Here is a 22,089-nt window from a genome sequence, read left to right on the forward strand (position 1 = left end):
CAAGTGGCTCTGGTCGTACTCGTTCTGCTCGTCCTGCCGTCAGGTTCCAGAGATCTCTAGTCTTCTTCTCCTCCACTGCCGGTCCGGTCCACGACTTGAGCGCGGCTTGAGCGCCCAAAAATCTTTTGGCCTGGGACGAAACCTCTCGGCTTTACTTCTGGGACTCAGATAAGCTCTGCCTTCACTGGATCTCCATCTGGTTAGGCGAACCCAACCCGACTTTAGTCATCGCTTTTTTGCCTTCCAAGGTGGTCTCTACGTTATGTTTCTTTATGGGCGGACTTCCAACAAAGACAATGCAACCGTTTGTAGGACTGTAACTGTTGGTTCACAAATCTACTTAAGAGGAAACTGAAGATGGTAGAACAGTTTCAGGCAAGCAAATTGAGGCTGCTCCCGCGAGAGTTCTAAAGGAAAACAGAAAAGGAGCAGAGAGATCAAGAAAAACAAATGGGTGGTGTCGAAAAGGCTGTCCAAGCAGCTGTCACTTTAGAGAAAGGATATTGCCTTTAATCATGTCATCAAGCGACATATCCAAGCAGAAAGCAGAAACAAAAGCAAAAGCAAAAGAGAAAGGCGCCGTGGGAAACAAAAGCGAAAACAAAGCAGAAAAAAACCTGCAAAGCAGAAAGCAAAAGTAAGGAATAAACACCCACACTGCAAAAGCAAGGAATAAACACCCCACCAGAATGATGTGATTTACTTTTCTTGTTTTTGAATGGTGTAATTTATTTTTCATATCTTTCGGAGATATCTGTATAACCCTATCAGAGGGTAATAAAAAATAAAAAAAACGGCAAAGCCCAAAATAAATGGGCTAGAATGTTATGTGGAGGGCGAAGGCCCATATGCCTAAAAGAGCCAGGCCCTCTATTATCACCAACCAGGTGATCAAAAGTACGTCTAGTGCTACAAAAATTATTCGGCAGCCTGTCGCTATTATCACCAACTAGGTGATCCAAAGTACGCCCAATACTTCAAAATTATTCGGCAGCCTATCGCTATTATCACCAACCAGGTGATCAAAAGTACGCCCGGTACTCCAAAATTATTCGGCAGCCTGCCGCTATTATCACCAACCAGGTGATCAAAAGTACACCCAGTACTCCAAAATTATACATGAGCATTACTTATGTCAATCATACATAAACATTTCATGAGCATCACTCATGTCAATCATACATAAACATTCATGAGCATCACTCATGTCAACATCCATGAGCATCACTCATGTCAATCAACATAAACATTTATGAGCATCACTCATGTCAATCAGCTTCAAAAGCTTCAAAAACTTCATTTACAAAAGCTCCAACTTCAAAGCTTTACTTGCAAAGCTTCACCTACAAAGCTTCAGTGCAAGGTATACCAATACCGCCTCCGAACAACCGCCACGTCGGCCCATACATGGATCAAATTTGAAGTCTCCAGCCAACAGACTCTATTGACTGCAGACTTGGGGGACTACACTATGTACCATATATTAGGCTTCCACAACTAGGCCTCATGAAAAATACTTGGGGGACTTAACCCATTATTCATGTATTGAGAAGCGAGCCCTTATTTTATAAAAGGGACTCCCTCACTTTCATTAGAGAGCACTCATCACTTATGTATTGAGGAGCGAGCCTTTATTCTATAAAAGGGACTCCCTCACCATCATTAGAGAGCATCGCCGCCTGCTGAGCAACCGCCTCGCCGCGAGCATCAACTCTAACCCATCATTTATGTATTAAGGAGCGAGCCCTTATTCTATAAAAGGGACTCTCTCACCTTCAACGCCATAAGCTGAACGAACCAAGGCAACATAAGCCACAAGCAGAGTAGCCTCGCAACATGTGCTACTTCTAGTTGAGCACCGCCTCATATCGAGCATCAGTTCAAGACAACATCTAGTTACTTCGGCCCACACATGGATTGAATTTCAAGTCTCCAGCCAAAAGACTCTCTTGACTGAAGACTTGGGGGATTATTGTATGTACCATACTTAGGCCTCTGTATTTAGATCTCATATAAATACTTGGGGGACTCAAATGTAATTATGTAATAAAGGAGTGAGCAAATATGTAATAAGTGAGGAGCCCTTATTCTATAAAAGGGACTTTTCACCCTCACAACTGGGGGAGGCCAATTCCTAAGCCATGAGAAGCCTCCTCACATCCCCTAAGCTCTAAGCTCTCTCATGCTCTCACCCTCATAATCAAGCTCTTACAGAGAAATACAATATTAGTGTGGACATAGCCCAAACATTAGGGTGAACCACAATACATCTTGTGTTATTTACTTTCTTGCAGATTCACGATCAAATTTACGTTGTTCCAAGACCTCCAGTTTTGTGCATCAACACACTACGTGATATATTATCTTAAAAAAATTAAAACAATTTGGCTGACAAAAAAAGTCGTCGAACAAGTATTTTATATTTTAATTTTTTTTATAAAGCTTAGCCAACGAAAATTTCATCGGTCTATATAAATTTTATCATAAAATACCATTTTGCCCTATAAAATTATTTGATCGGGCATGTCAGGCTGGTCGAGCAAAGTTGGTCAACTCACATTTACTGGACGAATGTTTCATTGGAATATTTGCACGACAATTTCTTTTTTTTCATCGGGCAAAACTTTGTGCAACGAGCTTTATGCGACGAACTTCGTCCGATGAAATTTATCAGGCGCCATACAGTTGGGTAACGAAACTTTATCTTGCCTGACCAAATTAGAGCTGTTGTTAGATTTATGTGGTTTAGATTTGGTAGCTAAATGGATCGAGTTCATATATTTGTTGGTCGGCCATATAGAAATGTTGGCAATTTGTAAGTTGATGAGAGGTGCATGGCCCCGGTATGCTTATGAGTAGTTGAGCGAAAATAAAGATCAGAATTTACCTGAGAAAGCTGATTTCCAGGCACCATAACCATCATTCAAACTCACATGGTTTTAGACCAAACTGCCTTACGTACGTATCTTAGGACGCTTTCATTTAAAAGTTTGAGACTAAGTCGACAACCCTAGCTCTTAACTCACATACGTATACGTGTTTAGTTGTAGAAGACTTATTGAATTGTGTTCACTCTAATTCGAATATCATTTTTTGATAAGTTTGGGTGCATGTGGTGTGATATATTTGAGTAAACGAGGAGTTTATATAGTTTAGAGTTTTGTATTTTTAAGGGCTAGTTTGAAAATATTAAAAAAAACATTTATTTATGCTCGTATAAGCACTTTTCGTGTAAACGTTCTTATCAATAGATGCACATTGAAATTTATGAAAATATTATAAAATTTATCAAATATTTCATCTAATTAATAAGAACATACAAAATTTTGATGTTTCTTCTATAAAGCTCTTTCCGGTACTTTTTTTACATATAAGCACCTTTAACTCTTTTTAACAACAGTTATTAGCTAGATACGCTTTTGATTACCTTAAAACGGTTTTTGCTATGTTCTAAAAACACTTCCAAATAAAACATGTCTAATAATATGTATGGATTAATAACACTATATGATGGTGTTATTATAGTGATACTATGTGATGGTATACATAAAAATAACTTATCCATATCAAAAAGGGATGCTATATATATTATTTGGAACTCTAAAAACTTATTTTACACGTGTATTTTTCTTTGTAAATATAAAAAATTTGGAGTGCAATATGAGTTTTTTGGAATGCTAATAACAACTACTTTAAAATAACTCTTCATGATTTTTCCTCTTTCTAGTGTAATTTTGTGAATCAAAATTCCTCATCTTTCTTCACTCCTTTTGGTGTTAAGGTTAAGCTTGAATGATCGAAGTTCTCTGAGCTTGAGCTAACCCTAGCATCAATTATTATGTCAGGATCCGTAAGGGTAAATAAATTCACATGATAAAACCTAGTTATATTTATATTGACAAATACCAAAGCGTATGATAGGGTCCCAAGAGACATTCTTTGGAGGATTTTAGAGAAAAAGGGAGTACGAGTAGCATATATCCAAGCTATAAAGGATATGTATGAAGGAGCAAAGACTGCCGTAAGAACTCATGAAGGACAAACCGAAAGCTTCCCCATAACTGTAGGATTACATCAAGGCTCATCCTTAAGTTCTTACATTTTTGCGTTGGTAATGGATGAGTTAACAGGACATATTCAAGATGATATTCCTTGGTGTATGCTTTTCGCAGACGATATAGTGTTGATAGATGAAACTCAGGAAGGGGTAAATGAGAAGCTTAACCTTTGGAGAGAAGTGTTAGAATCTAAAGGTCTTCGCCTAAGTCGATCAAAGACAGAATATATGGAGTGTAAATTCAGTGCAAATGGAGGCCAAAATAAGTTAGGGGTGAGGATCGGAGATCAGGAAATACCAAAGAGCGACTGCTTTCGCTACCTAGGATCTATCTTGCAAAAGAACGGATAATTAGATGGAGATCTCAACCATATAATACAAGCTGGATGGATGAAGTGGAAGAGTGCATCCGGTGTGTTGTGTGACCGTCGTATGCCACTGAAGCTCAAGGGAAGATTTTATAGGACGGCAATAAGGCCGTCGATGCTGTATGGCACAGAATGTTGGGCGGTGAAGCATCAACACGTACACAAAATGGGTGTAGCGAAGATGAGGATGCTTCATTGGATGTGTGGGCACACGAGAAAGGATAAGATTAGGAATGAGGATATCCGAGGTAAAGTGGGAGTAGCCAAAATTGTAGGAAAACTGAGACAAAATTGGTTACAGTGGTTTAGACATGTGCAAAGAATGCCTACTGACGTTCCGGTTAGAAGATGCGACTACGGGATAGAGGTTCAGGGCCGAAAGGGTAGAGGAAGACCTAGGAAAACTTTGGAAGAGACTCTAAGAAAAGACTTAGAGTACTTGGATCTAACGGAGGACACGACACAGGACCGATCACAATGGCGTTCTAAGATTCATATAGCCGACCCCACTCAGTGACTTAGATTTTTCAAGTCTCTAACCGAGAAGTTTTCCTCACTCGAGAAATTAAGGGAACATTACCTCAACCTACATGCTTTACTCACAAAGTTTCAACATACAAGCTTCAACAAAAGAAAAATTCAAAGAACTTAGTGAAGAAGGCTTTGGTGTATTTAACATAATACGTTGAAATGAAGTAAAGCTTATTTATTGATATCTCCGATAAGTTACAAATATGTACATATACATGAGTCAAAATAAACAAACAAGAGGGGGCCTTCACAAAGGTTGCTTAGGAGAAGTCTCAGTAGTCGGTAGAGCCCTAGAAAGAGAAGGCACCGGAGAGTGATCACTCGGAGCCTCAGTACTGGACAGAACCCTAGAAGGAAGAGGCATTGGAGGCTGATCATTTGGAGCTTCATTACGCGGTACAGCCCCGGAAGACGAAGGCAATAAATGCCTTTGGAACAAACCCACAAACCTCTGATGATCAAGTAAAATATGACCATCAGATTCCTTCATTTGATCAAGCTTCTTCTTCATGTTTGTAGCATAGTCATGTGCGAGCCTGTGCAACTGTTTATTCTCATGCTTGAGCCCTCTAATCTCCTGCTTGAGACTCATCACTTCAGCAGCCAATGATTCAACTTGGCGGGTTCGAGCAAATAGGCGTTGGGCTATATTAGACACAGAACCTGCACATTGAACACTGAGAGCCAGATAATCCTTAACAGCCAACTCATCAGACCATTTGGAAAGAAGTCTGTTATCTTTGAGAGTGAGAAGGTTCATGGCAACCACCGCAGCGGTCATATCATTCTTCATCACGGAATCCCCAACGGTAAGAGGACCAGTAGGGGATAAGAAGGATGGGCGCCATATATTGTCTGGAGAAGGCGCGACTGTCTCTTCACCAAGGTTTAAGTCAAAACGACGGTCGGAAGGGCCAGAAATTTTCAAAGGTGTTGAAGAGAGAAGAGGTCGGACAAATCAAGATCTTAGAAGTGCAACAAGGGAGTTTCTACTGGTGGAGATTCAAGTGTGCTTTGGAACTTAATGCCAGCCTCTATAAAAATCTACACTCGACGAAGCTTCAGAAATCGAAGAGGCGCCTGCTCAGAAATTGAATAGGCGTTTGCTTTCTCAAAAGCTGGGCTGCTCAGAGACCACGAGGGCCGATCTCAGAGATCGAAGAGGCGTTTGCTTTCTCAAAAGTTGGGCTGCTCAAAGACCACGAAGGCCAATCTCAAAAATCGAAGAGGCGCTTGCTTTCTAAAAAACTGGGCTGCTTAGAGACCACAAGGGTCGATCTCAGAAATCGAAGAGGCACATGCTCTCTCAGCCTTGTCAGCACTTGTCACATGCACACTTAGAAAGCACGTGAATTTTACTGTTCAATCATCCACTTTCCACACGTAACATCAGCTCATGGGTACCACATATAATTTTGCCAAAGATCTCTGAAAAAGTTTAGACACGTGAAGCTTGCAGCTCCCACTACATCGCTATGACCAAGAAGGGTAAAAGAATAGCAAAGAAACAGCACTAACAAAGTTTAGACATATAAATTTTGAAGATCTAGCTACCATATTATTACCCACAAGGGTAAAGGAACAACACCACTGCTGGATAATTGGAAAGTCCCTGTGTGTCAACATCTGTGCTCCGTGGCAAGGTAGACTAGCAAAAATGCCCAACCTTTACTCACATTCGAGAAAACACTCCCAACAAGATTGCTTGCTCCAAAATCAAAGAGGCACTGCCCTCCGAATCTCGAGAGCCAGACTCCCAACAGGATTACTTTCTCAAAAATCGAAGAGACACCGCTCTCCGAATTTCAAGAGCCAGACTCCCAGCAGGATTGCTTTCTCAAAAATGGAAGAGGCACTGTTCTCTGAATCTCGAGAGCCAGATCCCCGATAGGATCGTTTGTTCGAAAACCGAAGAGGCATCACTTTCTCAACTTTGAAAGCCAGATTTCCTTGGATAAAGCCTGTCTGTAATTTTCACACGCAACATCAGCTTTCCAGATACCACAGACCACTTTTTCAAAGTGCTCTGATAAAGTTAAAACACGTGAAGCTGGCAGCTTCCACTACAGTGCTATGACCAAGAAGGGTAAATGAATATCATTACTACTTGTTGTTAGGGAGACTCCTATATATGTCGACCTCAATCCTCAACGGACAGGCAGACCTGCAAAAATGCTCAACCATTCCTCATATCTGAGAGGGCACTCCCAATGAAGCCTCTCGAAATACTCAGTTTTCTTTCCCCCGATAATACCTCTGCAAATAAGCTACACCAGAGCAAGAATATCTCATATCATCAGGGTTAAAAGCAAGAGTATCTCATATCATGTTTTTTCCCTGTCTTTTCATTTGGCCTTGTTCTTACCTGCAAGACAAAAAGAAAGAGAGCAATCAATCAGCACTTGGAATCAAGCTTCTAGTCAGAAACTAACTGCCTGGAACCCCTTACCTGATTACTTACCTGGCATTGCTCTCGAGTACTCATCTTCAACATCTTATGCTTCCAGAGAAGATACCACATCTGCCTGAGGAAAGATAGGGCAAGTGAAAAGGATACAAGGAAGCATGTGGAGACAAGTGTAACAGAACACGTGCCGATACTTCCACTACTTTGTCAACAGCAAAAGTATCCCATACCAGCAGGGTCGAACGTACTCTATATTTGATGGACTTGTTTTGACCATCAAATTCTTCAGTCGGCCTTATACTCTGGAGGAAACCAGAAAACCTTCCAGCCCAGTTCAAGAATAAGCATGTGGAAAGTTACTTTTTCAAAAGCAAAAGCATCTTATAACATCTCTTCTCCTTTTCTTTTCTTTATCCTTCATGCTGCTTGCAAGATAAGGAGAATGAGAACAATCAGCCAGAACTCGAAATCAAACTTCTGATCTGGGACTGATTGCTTGGAGCTCTGATTGCTTACCTTGTCTGTCACCTCTTTCAGCAAATCCCCTAGCTCGGCGACTTGGGAGACTCCTACTATATGGTTTGTATCGCGCTTGACCAAGCCTAAAACTACAAGTAATCTTCAAGTGAAATTGATACATTACCTTGTGCATCTCCACCAGTTAAAGATACCACCCCTGGACGGAGGAAGAGTACTTCCAGAGAAGATGCCACATCTACCTATAAGACAGATAAGGCAAGTGAAGACGATACCACACTTCGGTACTTAGAAGTTTCGTGATTACTCAGCGGCTTGGATCTTGCAAGTCCCCAACTGAGGAGCTTCCTTCACTCGGGAACTTAGGGGAGCATTGTTGTACCATACTTGACCAATCCTGAAACTACCAAGCACCGGTCAACGTTATACTGTCAAGGACCCAGAAGAGTTTCCCTCCAACCAGGAGGCCAATCACAAAGCGACACATGTCAACATCAGAAGCCAATCATAGCGCGACACGTGTCAACATCAGAAGCCAATCATAACACGACACATGTCAATGTCAGAACAAGGCTAGAAACTCTCTTCTATAAAAGGAGATCATTCTCCCAAAATATTTCCTAATGCCATTTGTACTAAATCATTCACTTGTACCCACTAAAGGAGAGCTTGAACCTATGTACTTGTGTAAACCCTCTACAATTAATGAGAACTCCTCTACTCCATGGACGTAGCCAATCTGGGTGAACCACGTACATCTTGTGTTTGCTCTCATGTTTCTATCATTTTACATACTTATCCACACTAATGACTGGAGCAATCTAGCGAAGGTCACAAACTTAATACTTTCTGTTGTACCAAAGTCCTTACTGATTTTGTGCATCAACAATCCTTAAGTCCTTACCTTTTTGCATTGGTAATGGATGAGTTAACACGACATATTCAAGATGTTATTCCTTGGTGTATGCTTTTCGCAGACGATATAGGGTTGATAGATGAAACTCAGGAAAGGTAAATGCGAAGCTTAACCTTTGGAGAGAAGTGTTGGAATCTAAAGGTCTTCGCCTAAGCCGATCAAAGACATAATATATGGAATACAAGCGAGATAGATGAAGTGGAAGAGTGCATCCGGCGTGTTGTGTGACCGTCGTATGCCACTGAAGCTCAAGGGAAAATTTTATAGGACGACAATAAGGTCGGCGATGCTGTATGACACATAATGTTGGGTGGTGAAGTATCAACACGTACACAAAATGGGTGTAGCAAAGATGAGGATGCTTCGTTGGAGGTGTGGGCTCACGAGAAAGGATAAGATTAGGAATGAGTGGGTTGGACATGTACAAAGAAGGCCTACTGACGCTCCAGTTCGAAGATGTGACTACAGGACAGAGGTTCAGGGCCGAAGGGGTAGAGGAAGACCTAGGAAAACTTTGGAAGAGACCCTAAGCAAAGACTTAGAGTACTTGGATCTAACGGAGGACATGACACAAAACTAAGCGCAATGGCGTTCTAGGATTCACATAGCCGACCCCACTTAATGGGAAAAGGCTTTGTTGTTGTTGTTGTAAATGAAGACTTAACGAGAAAATTAACTATAATTGTGAGAGAAAAAGCAAGCCAACGGGGTTTTGCAGTAACTCATGAGTTTTACTTTTTCATAAATAAATTGTTGTCGTTGATGTTTATTAGTATTAGTAGGTGTTGGAGGAGCCTTTCTCGAGTTGGGATCCAGAAATCTACATACGACCAAACTGGCAAAGTCGTCTTCAACCATGATCTACTTCATTATGATTGTATACAAACTACAAAGGTGGTCCTGTGTCGATCGTCTCATTTGAAGAATAATATCTTGAAACATTTTTACGTAGTACAATGGAAAATCAGCATGGTGGGGTATGAGATTTTTTTTCCATGGTTGGACCACACTGATATAATTGGCCCCTTCTTTAAAAAAAAAAAAAAAAAAGAAAAAGAAGGAAATTACAAAGAAAATTCTCGTCAAATTTATAAACCATACATATCAAAACTTATTCTAGGTATAGTTTCTTTAAAAAAAAAATTATAAAACGAAATACAAGGGTGATTATACTTATGTCCTAAGTTCGCAAAAGCGTCTACTACCAAATGGGCTTCTTTAAAAGAGAAATGTTAAGAAGACTCTCTCAAAAGTGAAACTCTTCATGAACTCATGTTTTTGGCATAATGTCCGTGACAACAATATAAAACATTGTGCCAAAACATAAGGTTATTATGCACCATGCTGTGTAGTGCATGTGTATTCAGAAAAATGAGTTCATAAGTCCATAAACAACAAACAACTTGGATTTTCTTGCATGCATTATTACAAGCACTCTTGTCATTTTCTTATACCTTCTTTAATTATTGAGATGGCCATTTTTTTTTCTTATGGAGATCGATCGTGCATAAGTCCACACCGCAAATCTCATAATTTTTGTTCACTTCATGGCCACACTCCCACGATGTCTTTCTACTTTTGTTCTTTTCTTTGGAGTGTATTTTCTTTTAAGTTGTTGGTTTTGTGATATCTCTTAAATCTGTCTACTGTCGATTTGCTTGATCGGGTTTCTCTGTGTATGGTTGGATACGGGTCCTCTCCGTGGTTGATGGTTCATTAATTAGCTAAGAATTGTGTAATTATTTGATTATCAATATGGTGTACTTATATAGTATAGCATGTGTAGTTCTTTTTCCTTGTTCGGAGTTTTTCCATACAATTCTATTGCCACCTTTTGTGCATGCAGAACGTTGTATCGTGTTTGCTTATTGAAGTTCTTTTTTACCCCTCGTGAAAGAGTATATGAGTTTCTATGTGTTATTTGATTACGAGAATAGAACTAGAAGAACGACAACAATGAACCGTGGACTAGAAACAAGAATAATGCTAGGTACATCAAACTTACGTACTAAGTTTGTGCACTAAATAATGTGGCACCAATCCAATTTGTGCTTTAATTCAAGTAATTTGATTAATGATTGTAATAAAAATTGATATGTTGTAGAATGTGTCAAATCATTTAGTATACAATTTGGTGCATGTCACATCCTAGCCCGAGCCACCACCACATCCTAGGCTCAACTCCGCCATAGCACGATATTGTCCGCTTTGGGCCCCGACCACTCCCTCACGGTTTTGTTTTTGGGAACTCACACGAGAACTTCTCAGTGGGTCACTCATCATGGGATTGTTCTCGTGCGAACTCGCTTAACTTCGGAGTTCCGATGGAACCCGAAGCCAGTGAGCTACCAAAAGGCCTCGTGCTAGGTAAAGATGAGAATATACATATAAGTAGGCCTGGCATTTTGGACCCAACCCGTTAACCCGACCCGACCCAACCCGTTAATATTTGTATTTGGGTAGATGTTTAACGGGTCGGGTCGCTAACGGGTGAACCCGTTAAATAACGGGTCACTTTGGGTCAACCCGTTAGACCCGTTAGGACCCGTTAACACCCGTTAGCACCCGTTAGTTGAGGATATTTTAGTAATTTTATTAAAGTCTTAATAACAAAAAATAAACTTTATGCAAAAAAAAAATAATAATAATTGTTAACGGATGTTAATGGGTGAAACGGGTGACCCGTTAGCTTAACGGGTCGGGTTCGGGTGACCCGTTAGCTTAACGGGTTGGGTTCGGGTGACCCGTTAACTTAACGGGTCGGGTTGAACCCGACCCAAACCCAATAAACCCGACCCGTTTATAGGTCTACATATAAGGCTTACATGATCTACTCCCCTGGACAATATGGGATGTTACAGTGCATATAGCACCGCCCTTAAAACAAGTATCTATTATTTGGTTGAAAGTTGAATCAAGTATGAATTCTCTATTGTTTGGTTTAGAACTAAGGGTTTCTGGTCTCTGCTTCGATATTCAAGTTCGAGTTTCAAGTCTACAAATCCTCGTTCTAAAATTATGTGTCACACACAACTATCCTAGACAGGCTAAACTCTTAAATCTAACAAGTAGTAACTTTCAAGAAATTTATAACATGTTACATGTGTGGTAGTCTAATAACTTATTTAATGGGAGGCCGGATCATAAAAAATGATATGAAAACAAATTCTGACCCGTAACATGTGTGTGACTTCAGTGATGATATCATGCCACATGTCTGCATCATATTGTTACGTGTGCACTTCTGTTATTAGAAAAATGTAACTGCAAATTGGAAATTAGAGAATAATTTTTTTTTAGAGCAACGATAGCTGTTTCATTGATTAGAAGGACAAGATTGAGAAAACAACAAGGACATACAAAGAACCACAACAGGCTAATCGCTAGAGCACTCTTCCAGAAGAAGGTCAATGACCCATGACTGTCAACAGACTCCGAACAGGCGCGGCGAGCCAGACGATCGGCAATCTCATTAGCTTGGTGGCGCACATGGATAAATAATGCTCCAGTAATATCAACCAACATAGATTTTGGCGTCCTCCACAACGTGTCCAATAGGAGACAAGTTTTTGGTGCGCTCCCTTGCGCTGTTGCAATTGGGAGTGAATCTCCTTCAATTGTTAAATTTTGAAAAGCCCTTTCGACCGCCAAAGCTATTCCTTCCCTAGCTGCCGATGCTTCAATATGAGCGGACGAGAAGACATGCTTGAACCTTCGAACTCTAGCAGCTACAACTCCAACACCTTCCACTTTATCCACCTCTCTTCAAGCCCCGTCGACATTTATTTTGAGTTTTCCCGGAGGAGGTTTGGTCCACTTGATCGATCAACTGATACCTCCATGGCTACTATTATATAAGCAATTAAAGTTGGTGGTTCGAGAAGCCTTCAAGAAATCCTGCCACTAACTTATTGCTCTAAACGCAATATCACATCTGGTCGATCGCATTTTCCAATCCATAACAGTGAAGGTTGAAAAGACTTGTATCAAGTGATCACGATGCAACATTGGAAAGGCGATTGGGGCTGCTAAATTTTCTACCAATGGGTTGTTAGATGTACTTTGATACTCATAAAGGTGTGCCCTAGAATGCAATTCCTTCACCTTAGTTGTGATTAGCAAATCTTCACTCTACACATTTTGTAACTGAAGTGTTCATCTCTTAAATTCCAATTTAAAATGTACTTATGCAAAAAAATCAATCAAATGAGACTCGTTAGTAATTGATAATGTACAAATAGATTGATGGTTAGTAACAATTAAGATGCTTGTGATACAAATAGGCGACCAAACAATTTATAATTTGGTTGGTTTTTGTAGACTCAATCTTTAAATGGTGATTAAGATAATGAATGATTTAAAAAATGACATGTGTATGATTATTCATTAATCATAATATGGTAAATAATTAAGATGTACTTAGAGTAGTGCACCATCTCCAAAACCCTAAGAGTCTGCTTGCACAGTGATATGTTTACTTACCATAAATGTGTATGCAAAGTTATGCAACATTTTCATTCCTCACATGTCATTTGTTTACTAACACAAGAATTGAAAAGTAAGTAGGTCTCTCACATTGAATTTAGTTATGTTATGTTATACTTAATTTCAACCAAATATCATTGGGAGAATATACAATAGGTGTCAGATGAGTACATTTTTTTAGTGATCAATTTATTGATCTGGAGATATGTCGAACAAAATGTAAATGATTTTAAACACCCATACAACTACCACATAGACCAACATAAACAAGAGTCCTGAGCAAATTTGTCATAAAGATGGCAAACGTGACAAATCAAATGAAAAACAAAATAACCAAAAAATATATATTGATAAAGAAAATTGACTTAAATTTCAAAGGAAGAAAATATATTATTAGCACAGATTTGGGAAAACAAGGAACCGGATCCCCTTCGGATCTAAAGGAACTGATCTCAATGTTCAAATGATCCAGACCATTGAAATTTGATCCAACGGCTACAATTTTTTTTAACTTTTAGAGAGCCTCTGTTTGTAGCCATTGAATCAAATTTCACTGGCCCGGATCATTTGATGAGTGGGCTTAGTTCCTTTGGATCCGGAGGATCCGGTTCCTGAAAACAAAGGCTGCTCTCTGGTGAACCATGACAAGTGCCTGCACCACAAAGGCCTTGTGAGCCGTGAATACTGCCCCATTATCATCTATGTGGCTCTATTTACTAATTTTTATTTACACGAGAGGATCTTCGTCGGATCTTCTTTGTGAGGATCCTAGGAATCCTCCAACCGCACGATGTATGATGAATGGATGTAATTGGAAGATTCCTAGGATCTTCACAAAGAGGATATGGCGAGGATCCTCCTGGTATTTACACAACAAAGTAAATGAGATATTATATATTTTTTTTAGGAAAATAATCTTCACCTACAAGTGAGAGATATTCAGTTTGAATATCTTAGATAGCTATTACGGTAGGAATTTATCATCCTTACTTCTTATTATACATATATCATTGTATTTAAAAATAAAAATAAAAAGAATTGTTTTTAGCATTTCAAGAATCTCATTCTACACTCCTTACAAATGTATTTTTTTTTCTCTAATTATAAAAAGTATGAAGGTCAAAATAAATTTTTTGGAGTAAAAATAACAATTCCCAAAAAATATCATACAAAAGAGTAATGATATTCTTACCATGTTATTATACCATAATTTATGTACCACCTTATGTGGCAGCTTACTTGGACATGCCACATCTTTAGTTTTAGTTTTATTATTACTATAATTAACACATTCATTTTTAAAAAATTATAATTAAAACACCCCAATTAGAATTGATTAGGTCTGACGCTTCGTTTTCCACTCCATCTCCTTTCTCCCTCTCACCCCAATCTCCTTCCTCCTTCCTCTTCAACCTTCTGCAATCTCCATTTTTTTGTCAAATTTTATTTTGTTTCTAACTGATCGTATTTGTTTTCCTTTTTATTGTCATAAAATAAGGGTTAGCTAATCGTTTCTGAACAATGACTTTATATGCATGTTTAAAAATTTGATGGAGTCAAAAGGAACAAGTTTTCTATCAAATTGAAGGTTATGGGCTCACTGTTCTTGAAAAATTCTCATATTTATGCTGCAGTTGCTTGCCAATTATTGAAATTAATTATGCGTTTTTTTTTTCTCTTGCAATTGGCCTTTTTTTTATGTTCTTTCTATTTTTTTTCTGGAAAGGAGGAGGATGAAGAAGCAGAAGACAATTAAAGGAACTTTAAGGAGGGAGGAGGAGATTGGGATGGCGAAAAGCGTATTTGAGGGCGATTGGATGAGGGATGCAAGAATATGAAAATTAAAGTGTTTTAATTCAATCTAATATTTGTTTCCAAACAAAAACTAATTAAAATTAATAAAATTTATATGGAAATCCAAGTATACTGTAATTAAGTGAGGTGTTATGTCCAACTCAGCAACCACATAAGGTGGTATAAGATTGTGGTAAGAATAATCGTACAATTATGAAGAGCCCATGGCCCAAGCCATTAAACTCCTAAATAGAATAAAGAAATGCTAGCAGTCTTCTTATTTGCACCTTTTTGTTTTACATTTTCAGATATTCTTCATCCTTGATATATTTTGTAATGATTCGAATAGTTTATTTTATGATTAACCTTTTAAAAATTACATATGCAAAAACATTAACTAAACTTGAAATTGTTGAGTAATCTAATGGTTATTTAATAAATAGATAAAATATTTTTCTCACATTAATATTGAAATTTTGACAACGTTAATCTAATGGTTGCACAATTTCTTATTTAATTGATTTTCTGCATAATTGATCTTTAAGATGATCAAGAAGTTGGACGATGCCGATCATCAAAAACATTACAAGATGATATGACTCATTTGAAAATGTTTTAAAAATAATTTAGAAAGAAAAAAAATATTTGTGGGTTTCAAAAGTATTTGAAGTGCTTCTTATAAGTGTTTTTCCTGGAGGAAGCACAATATTTTTCCTGAATTCACTTACGTTTTTACTAAAGATTGGTTTCAGAAATATTTACATCAAAACGTTTTTAGATATTTTAAAAGTATTTATAAACGAGCCAATAAATAGCTTGATAATTTCTATTTATTCATTTAAACAATTTATTTTTCAAGAGAATTTCACTTTCTCACATAATTGAATTTTCCGGGAAAATTAAGTTTGAAAATAGAAGGCCCAACTCAAGTCAAGTGTATAAAAGCCAAACCCAAACATCATCTCAAACCCGGTGTGATTTTTGTTTCTTTACAATTGTCTCTCTCATGCTTCACCTTCCATTGATGCCGTAGCTATCTAGCAGCAACCTTTCAACTCCCAATTCCTCCTTCCTCCTGTTTTTTTTTTCCATGTAGATATAATGGAAGTAAATCTTGAACTAATACCAGCTAATTAAAAGCCATAGTCCATAATTTGAGCTGCCAAGTCTGTTTCTTTTTGTACATGCTGAAGCTTTTTTTAGAGAGAGAGAGAGAGAGGGAGAGAGAGAGAGGGGTCTCAGTTGGATTTTTGTTGACTCTTCAGCTTGAAAAGGGGAACTGGGTTTTCTTAATTCGTCGAAACAACGTGTGTCTTTCTGTTTTCTGGGAGATTTTGGAACTGTGTTTTCTCAAATTTGTCGAAATAAAGTGTGTCTGCTCTGTTGTCTTGGAGATTCTTGTTCCTGGGATTTTAAGGTAATATATTTTATTTTATTGCTAGATCTTCACTTCTTTTTCCTTTTTTCTATTGATTCTTTTAGAACTATGTCTTTCTGTCTTTAATTTTTTTAATGGTTAATTAAGTTGAATTCTTTGATTAAATTAGTTTATTTTCATGGTTAAGCTTGTATGTAGTGTAAAGGTAGCGACTTGGCTGAGATATTTGGACTTACTCAGATCTGACTGAACTTAACTGGTTTTGAAAATCTTTTTATTTCTGAGATGTTGAAGGATGAACCCTAATTTTCATATTTGTAATAATTTGTGAATTTTTTAGATTTTGTCAGTTATTAGGGTGTTAACGTTCTTACATAATATTCAAGATTAGGCATTTTGTGGTAACAAAGCTGCAATTCTTTGCTACTCCAAAGAGCATGGCAAATACACAAAATTCCAAGCAAGCTTTAGATTCTCTTTTGTTGATCAAAAGTGAAAACTCCAAAGATTTCGGAAGGAACTTGTTTGGACTGTAAATACATCCATTTGTTTTTTATGTTTTAGCGTCGTTGAATAGAGTAGTAATCGTCATTTGTTATGGTAATGAGGCAATCGTTTTAGGTGTATGCTTGCTCTAAACCCGATTTGTTACATGTGCTCGTTGTGTATTTAAAAGCTTACCGGCGATTTTTCTGGACCAAGGTAGATAAAGCACAAATATTGACTATTAAATTATATAGTTAATGCTTTTCTTTGAGCTCATTATTGTACATTAGTGTTTTAAAATGAGAAATACGTCTTTGTTCATTAAATTCCAGTAGAAACTTATGATCTAAATGCTTCAGAATTTAGAATACGTGTTGTTTACTGATAAACCAGATCTTGCTTCTGTGTTATTTTAGCAATGGTTTTATGTGTTTTCACCGTGAAATGTTCACGACTTATTTGGTCTAGTATTTAATTGGGTAGGTTTATTTTTTTGTCATTCATCTTTCATTCTAGGTGAAAACGGCCTTAGTTATTAGTGTTGTTTACAAGTGCAAAGTAATGATATCAGCAAAGACGAGCTTTGCATGGGGGATACCAGAGCCATACTGAAGACATGTGGTCCACCTGCATTCAGATGAAATGAAGAACTTACAGGTGCCACTCATAATTCTTCACATTTTTAGCGAGCCATATCTTCTTGTTTGCGCATATAGCTTCTGACTAAAGAGAAAGTCCTATTTTCGGATTCACAGAGCACGCAAGAAAATCAATCATCAACTCAAGTTTTACATGATTCACAAGGTGACCAAGTGAAAAACCAAAGTAATAAGCCTCCTGCAACAGATTCAGCTTCAATATCTAATTCAGGCAATGATAACAAGAAAGTATCACGCCAAGATATTGAACTTGTAAGGACATTTTTCGGCAATCTTTTCTTTTCTTTTCTACATTTTGTATTCTGTTCTTTACGTCTTACTTTGTTTCCTTTTCTGAATAATGTTTGTGAAAAAGCTTGACTAATCTGTTTCTCATCTGTGTGATGGTATATTGTGCACAACAAATGTTTTAGGTCCAGAATCTTATAGAGCGGTGTTTACAATTATATATGAATAGAGATGAGGTAGTTAAAACCCTCTTGACTCATGCAAGGATAGATCCTGGATTTACAACTTTGGGTAGGCAACTCGAAACCTATTTATAAGTTGAAGTATTTGTATTGTCAGTACTGCCATTACATTTACTTAAGTATTTATACTGTAAATTCGATTATTTCTGAAAAGAGAATCCTGATGTAGTTGTTTTCTATAGCTATTGTTGACAGTACGATCCTGAATTCTTCTCTTCTTGTATAGTGAGGGATTAATGAATAAAACATCTAATCTCGAAAAGCTACATGTTTATCTTTATAATTTTGATCATGAGTTGGAAGAAAATGGCAAATGCTTACTCTTTTTTATTTTTATTTATTTTTATTTGTTGATACAGTATGGCAGAAGTTGGAAGAAGAAAATGCCGACTTTTTCAGGGCCTATTACATAAGGCTAAAATTGAAAAAACAAATCCTCCTTTTCAATCATTTGCTGGAACATCACTATCATCTCTCGAAGTATAATCTCATGCCTCTGAAGGTTCCTTTGGCCCCCATACAAAATGGGATCCATCCCATGCCTGGTAAGTTTTCAGCTTGCAGTAACATGATGGTATAAACGCATGAATTAATTCTATGAGCTCTACTTTATCCTCATCTCTCTCAGTGGATGCATAGGGATCACAATTTGGTTCCTCAATGCTAACAGAGATATGCTTCCGTCTTTAGAACTTTGGATGAACTCTCATTTGACTTTAAGAGTTCAAATGTTATTCTCAATAGTGATAATTAAAGAATTATTATTTCTGTAAGTTCTAAGGTGTCTAAGGATCTCTATATGCATGTCAGTTTGTGGCAATATGTAGTATGACATATTTATGTAATAGTTTTCGTTAGTATTCATTGCCACTTGTTCACAGTGCAGTTAACAACTTACCTATGGGATACCCCGTCCTTCAGCAACCTCCGATGCCAGCAGCAGGTCAACCCCATCTCGATTCCATGGGATGTGCAATATCCAACTGTCATGTAGTTAATGGGGTACCTGCACCTAGCAGCTTTCATCCCATGCAGATGAGTTCTGGGAATGAGTGAGAATTTGTCTTTTCCCTCCCTCTCTCTTTGATTAGTCATGCAACATACCAATTAATTTGTTACTGAAACCTTAGAGACGCTTTTGTTCTTCTGTACCCCATTTCCCATTCTATTAGGAATTACATAGGTTTGAACATTTTCTTTTCCCTATGGAACTAATGTATTGGATGACATTCCCTTGTCTTTGCACCTGTTTCCTGTTTCGGTTGATAAAAGCTTTCTAATGGCAGTTTTATTTTTATTTTTTTTTTATTTCCTATTCTTTTTGAAGTATTATGATGGACTGCAGTGGTGCTGATGTGGTTCCTGTCATTCCACCAAACAGTGCCATGTCATCCATGTCGGAGATGCCTGTAAGTCCTACATCAGTTGCATCGAGTGGTCACTTCCCGTTCTCTGCTTCAGAAATATCTGGAATGGGAGTAGACACGTCACTTGATACACCATTTACATCTGACGTGGCAAGTTCTGTCGGATTGCAACTTGCACCTGATTGTGGAGCTGGAAATTCTCGGGATTCTCTCAGATCACTGGACCAAATTCCAATTCCGTGGAATCTCAGTTTATCAGATCTTACAGCAGATTTATCAAACTTGGGAGGTAATTTATAGTATTGAGCAATTTCCGAGCAATTATATGTCTAAATTTTGAGTTGATTTGAATCACTTGTAGCAGTCATCAAGTGTTAATTCTTCTTTTCGACTGTTATGGCCATAAAGCATTTGAGCTACCTTTTACTAGTATAGAGCATTTCCGTTGTAATAGGAATTTTTGTTAGATTGTCTATACATAAGTAAAGTTGTGTCGTCTATGATTAGTTACAATTTCCATCTAGACACACTGGAGTTATCTCCAAAATATTGCGCATGCGTGCTAAGTCCCAATATCTGGTACAAGCTTTTCATTCCTTCCTCCAAAAGTATAGCGGGAATGTTACATTCTAAAATCATCGAAACAAATTTTTGAGCATTTCCTTTTCCTACTAGCTTTTAAGTTAGCAACTGTCTTCTGAATGAATCACATGAGTAGGCACATATAACATGTCAGATGCAAGTATGAACAGAGCAATAGAGCTGCTTTTGCATAGTATCACATGTTTTCATAATTGCATTGCCTTGATTTTCTGTGCAGATTTAGGAGCCTTAGGAAACTACCCCGGTTCACCCTTTCTGCCGTCTGATTCTGAAATTTTACTCGATTCTCCAGAGCAAGAGGATATAGGTAATTGGAGTTGCATCACTTATTCTACCGTTTTATTTTATATGTAGTTTTTACAAAATAATATTGGTCAGGCGGGTTCAAATATAACTTACTAGCTTTTCCTTGCATCAGTGGAGGAGTTCTTTGTTGATTCTGTACCCGGACCGCCATGCTCTCAGTCAGATGAGGAGAAACCCTAGACAAAGGTGAGGAAAGTCCCCTTTTTTCACTTTAAATTGTTAGGGAAGGACAATAAATTTAGTAGGCATTTCAGGATTTTATCGTTAACAGAACTGAATATTTCTGGTTAGCTAGTTTGATCTGTATTAGCAGACGGATAGGAAACTTGTTACATCACTAGCTAGTCTAGCATTGTAATTTTCTTTTACTCGAAAAACTTAATTATCCGAGAACGTTCAGTACTGTAATTTGGATAAACCGGCATGATCATCGCCATTTTTAGTCGTAATCATCTGCCTCTTCCCCAGTTCTGCATATCTTGCTATTTTTCTGTCATGGGAGCTTAATAGGATCCCAAGGAAAGTTGAACAATTCCATTTCTTTGTCATGTTAATTGGGCCAAATAAATTGCCACATATTTGAGCTATTTATATTATCCGCAAATTGATGAAGTCGAACCATGTTTTTCGAATATACTTTTGGGCCGTTTGGTAACCATTACAGTTTTCAATTTAATGGGAAAACAAAGCCGAACTCATGGTCAGTTGAGCCCTTGTGCAGGACTCTCCGGATACAGGATCTATATCAAGATTCTTTTTGTTCAAGTAATATTCTAATCTAGTCTAACTTATGGAAGGATGTTTCGAACTTGGGGAGATTTTATTTGAACTCATAACATTTTTCGCTAAAATGGAGGTCCCCGAACTCGACTAGCTTAATCCTGACTTATTTTTTCCACCCACTTCCGTGGACTAGGGAACAACTATCCAAACACTCTTTTAACAAGCAAGTTATGCACCTCGGGGTGAGGTGCGAAGCTTCCACTCCTTTCTTGGCCTACTTCGGTTACAACTTGATCTACGGTGCGATCAGACCTGCTTTCCTCTCCTGCGCAGCATGAGCTCATTCGCCAAGTTCGAACTCCCGCTTTATCGTCGATGATGGCTCTCTTTGATGCTAGCAACCGCGTTTTACCCTTTTTGCGCTTCTTTCAATTTCCTTGCATTATAGTTGTACTTTTTCTTTAAATTCTCCAATTGAAAGCGTTGTTGTTAACCAACTTGCAGAAGTGCTTCTAAATTGCTAATTGACTAATTAATTCTAAAAAGACCGTATTTGGATTAATCAAGGGAACTTTAATGAAAAACTTAATGTACGGTTTATTTTAACGAAAAACCACTTTTTTACAATAAAAAATCAATCTTTGTAATATTCACTTTATCTTTTATTTTGTCATTATTGTTAAAACTAAAAAATTTCAAGTAATTTTTATTGATTTTCCTATTAAAATTAAATCAGTGCACAAGGAAGACCTATTCAAATTTCAACTAGTTAAGTAATGGACCTTTCTACGTATGTGGACAACCATTTTCTATTCACGTATGATAAACAAAGTCTTTATATTCACACTACGTACTTTTTCTTAAGTAGCCTCCTTTTCAGTTTCCAAAAAATAAAAATAAAAAGGACAAATTACATAGTAATCTCTATTATGTAATTTACCCAAATAAAAAAGTACCCTCCTTTTCTGTTTTTTGGTTTTGTTTTGAGACAATGGTTGGTGGGATCAAAACGTTGATCTTTTCTTAATCCTTCAATTTTCTCAAGTCATCAATGATCTCTCA

General features: G+C 37.7%; 1 protein-coding gene across 8 annotated transcripts; it reads left to right on the forward strand.

The window, feature by feature from the left end:
* Positions 1–15,982: 15,982 nt before the first annotated feature.
* On the forward strand, positions 15,983–20,771 carry LOC103414221 (uncharacterized). Of its 8 annotated transcripts, none has more exons than XM_008352780.4 (9): positions 15,983–16,452; positions 17,416–17,556; positions 17,655–17,810; positions 17,972–18,077; positions 18,388–18,573; positions 18,915–19,080; positions 19,410–19,684; positions 20,216–20,305; positions 20,417–20,771. In XM_008352780.4, the coding sequence occupies exons 2-9, from the start codon at positions 17,542–17,544 to the stop codon at positions 20,482–20,484; spliced, it is 1,062 nt and encodes a 353-aa protein (XP_008351002.2). In that variant the 5' UTR covers positions 15,983–16,452; positions 17,416–17,541; the 3' UTR covers positions 20,485–20,771. The 8 variants fall into 8 exon arrangements, with proteins under 8 accessions (XP_008351002.2, XP_008350943.2, XP_008350875.2 ...); XM_008352721.4 differs by having other exon boundaries at positions 16,004–16,452; positions 19,374–19,684; XM_008352653.4 differs by having other exon boundaries at positions 16,005–16,452; positions 19,356–19,684.
* Positions 20,772–22,089: the final 1,318 nt, after the last annotated feature.

Source organism: Malus domestica, chromosome 01, assembly GCF_042453785.1.
Source record: "Malus domestica chromosome 01, GDT2T_hap1".
NCBI lineage: Eukaryota > Viridiplantae > Streptophyta > Magnoliopsida > Rosales > Rosaceae > Malus > Malus domestica.

What these genes read in the sequence shown, in the direction of transcription:
- LOC103414221 (XM_008352653.4), top strand. An exon ending in TGGGATCCATCCCATGCCTG is followed by an intron (nt 18,574 to 18,914) that starts GTAAGTTTTCAG and finishes TTCACAGTGCAG; the next exon opens with TTAACAACTTACCTATGGGA. An exon ending in TCCAGAGCAAGAGGATATAG is followed by an intron (nt 20,306 to 20,416) that starts GTAATTGGAGTT and finishes TCCTTGCATCAG; the next exon opens with TGGAGGAGTTCTTTGTTGAT.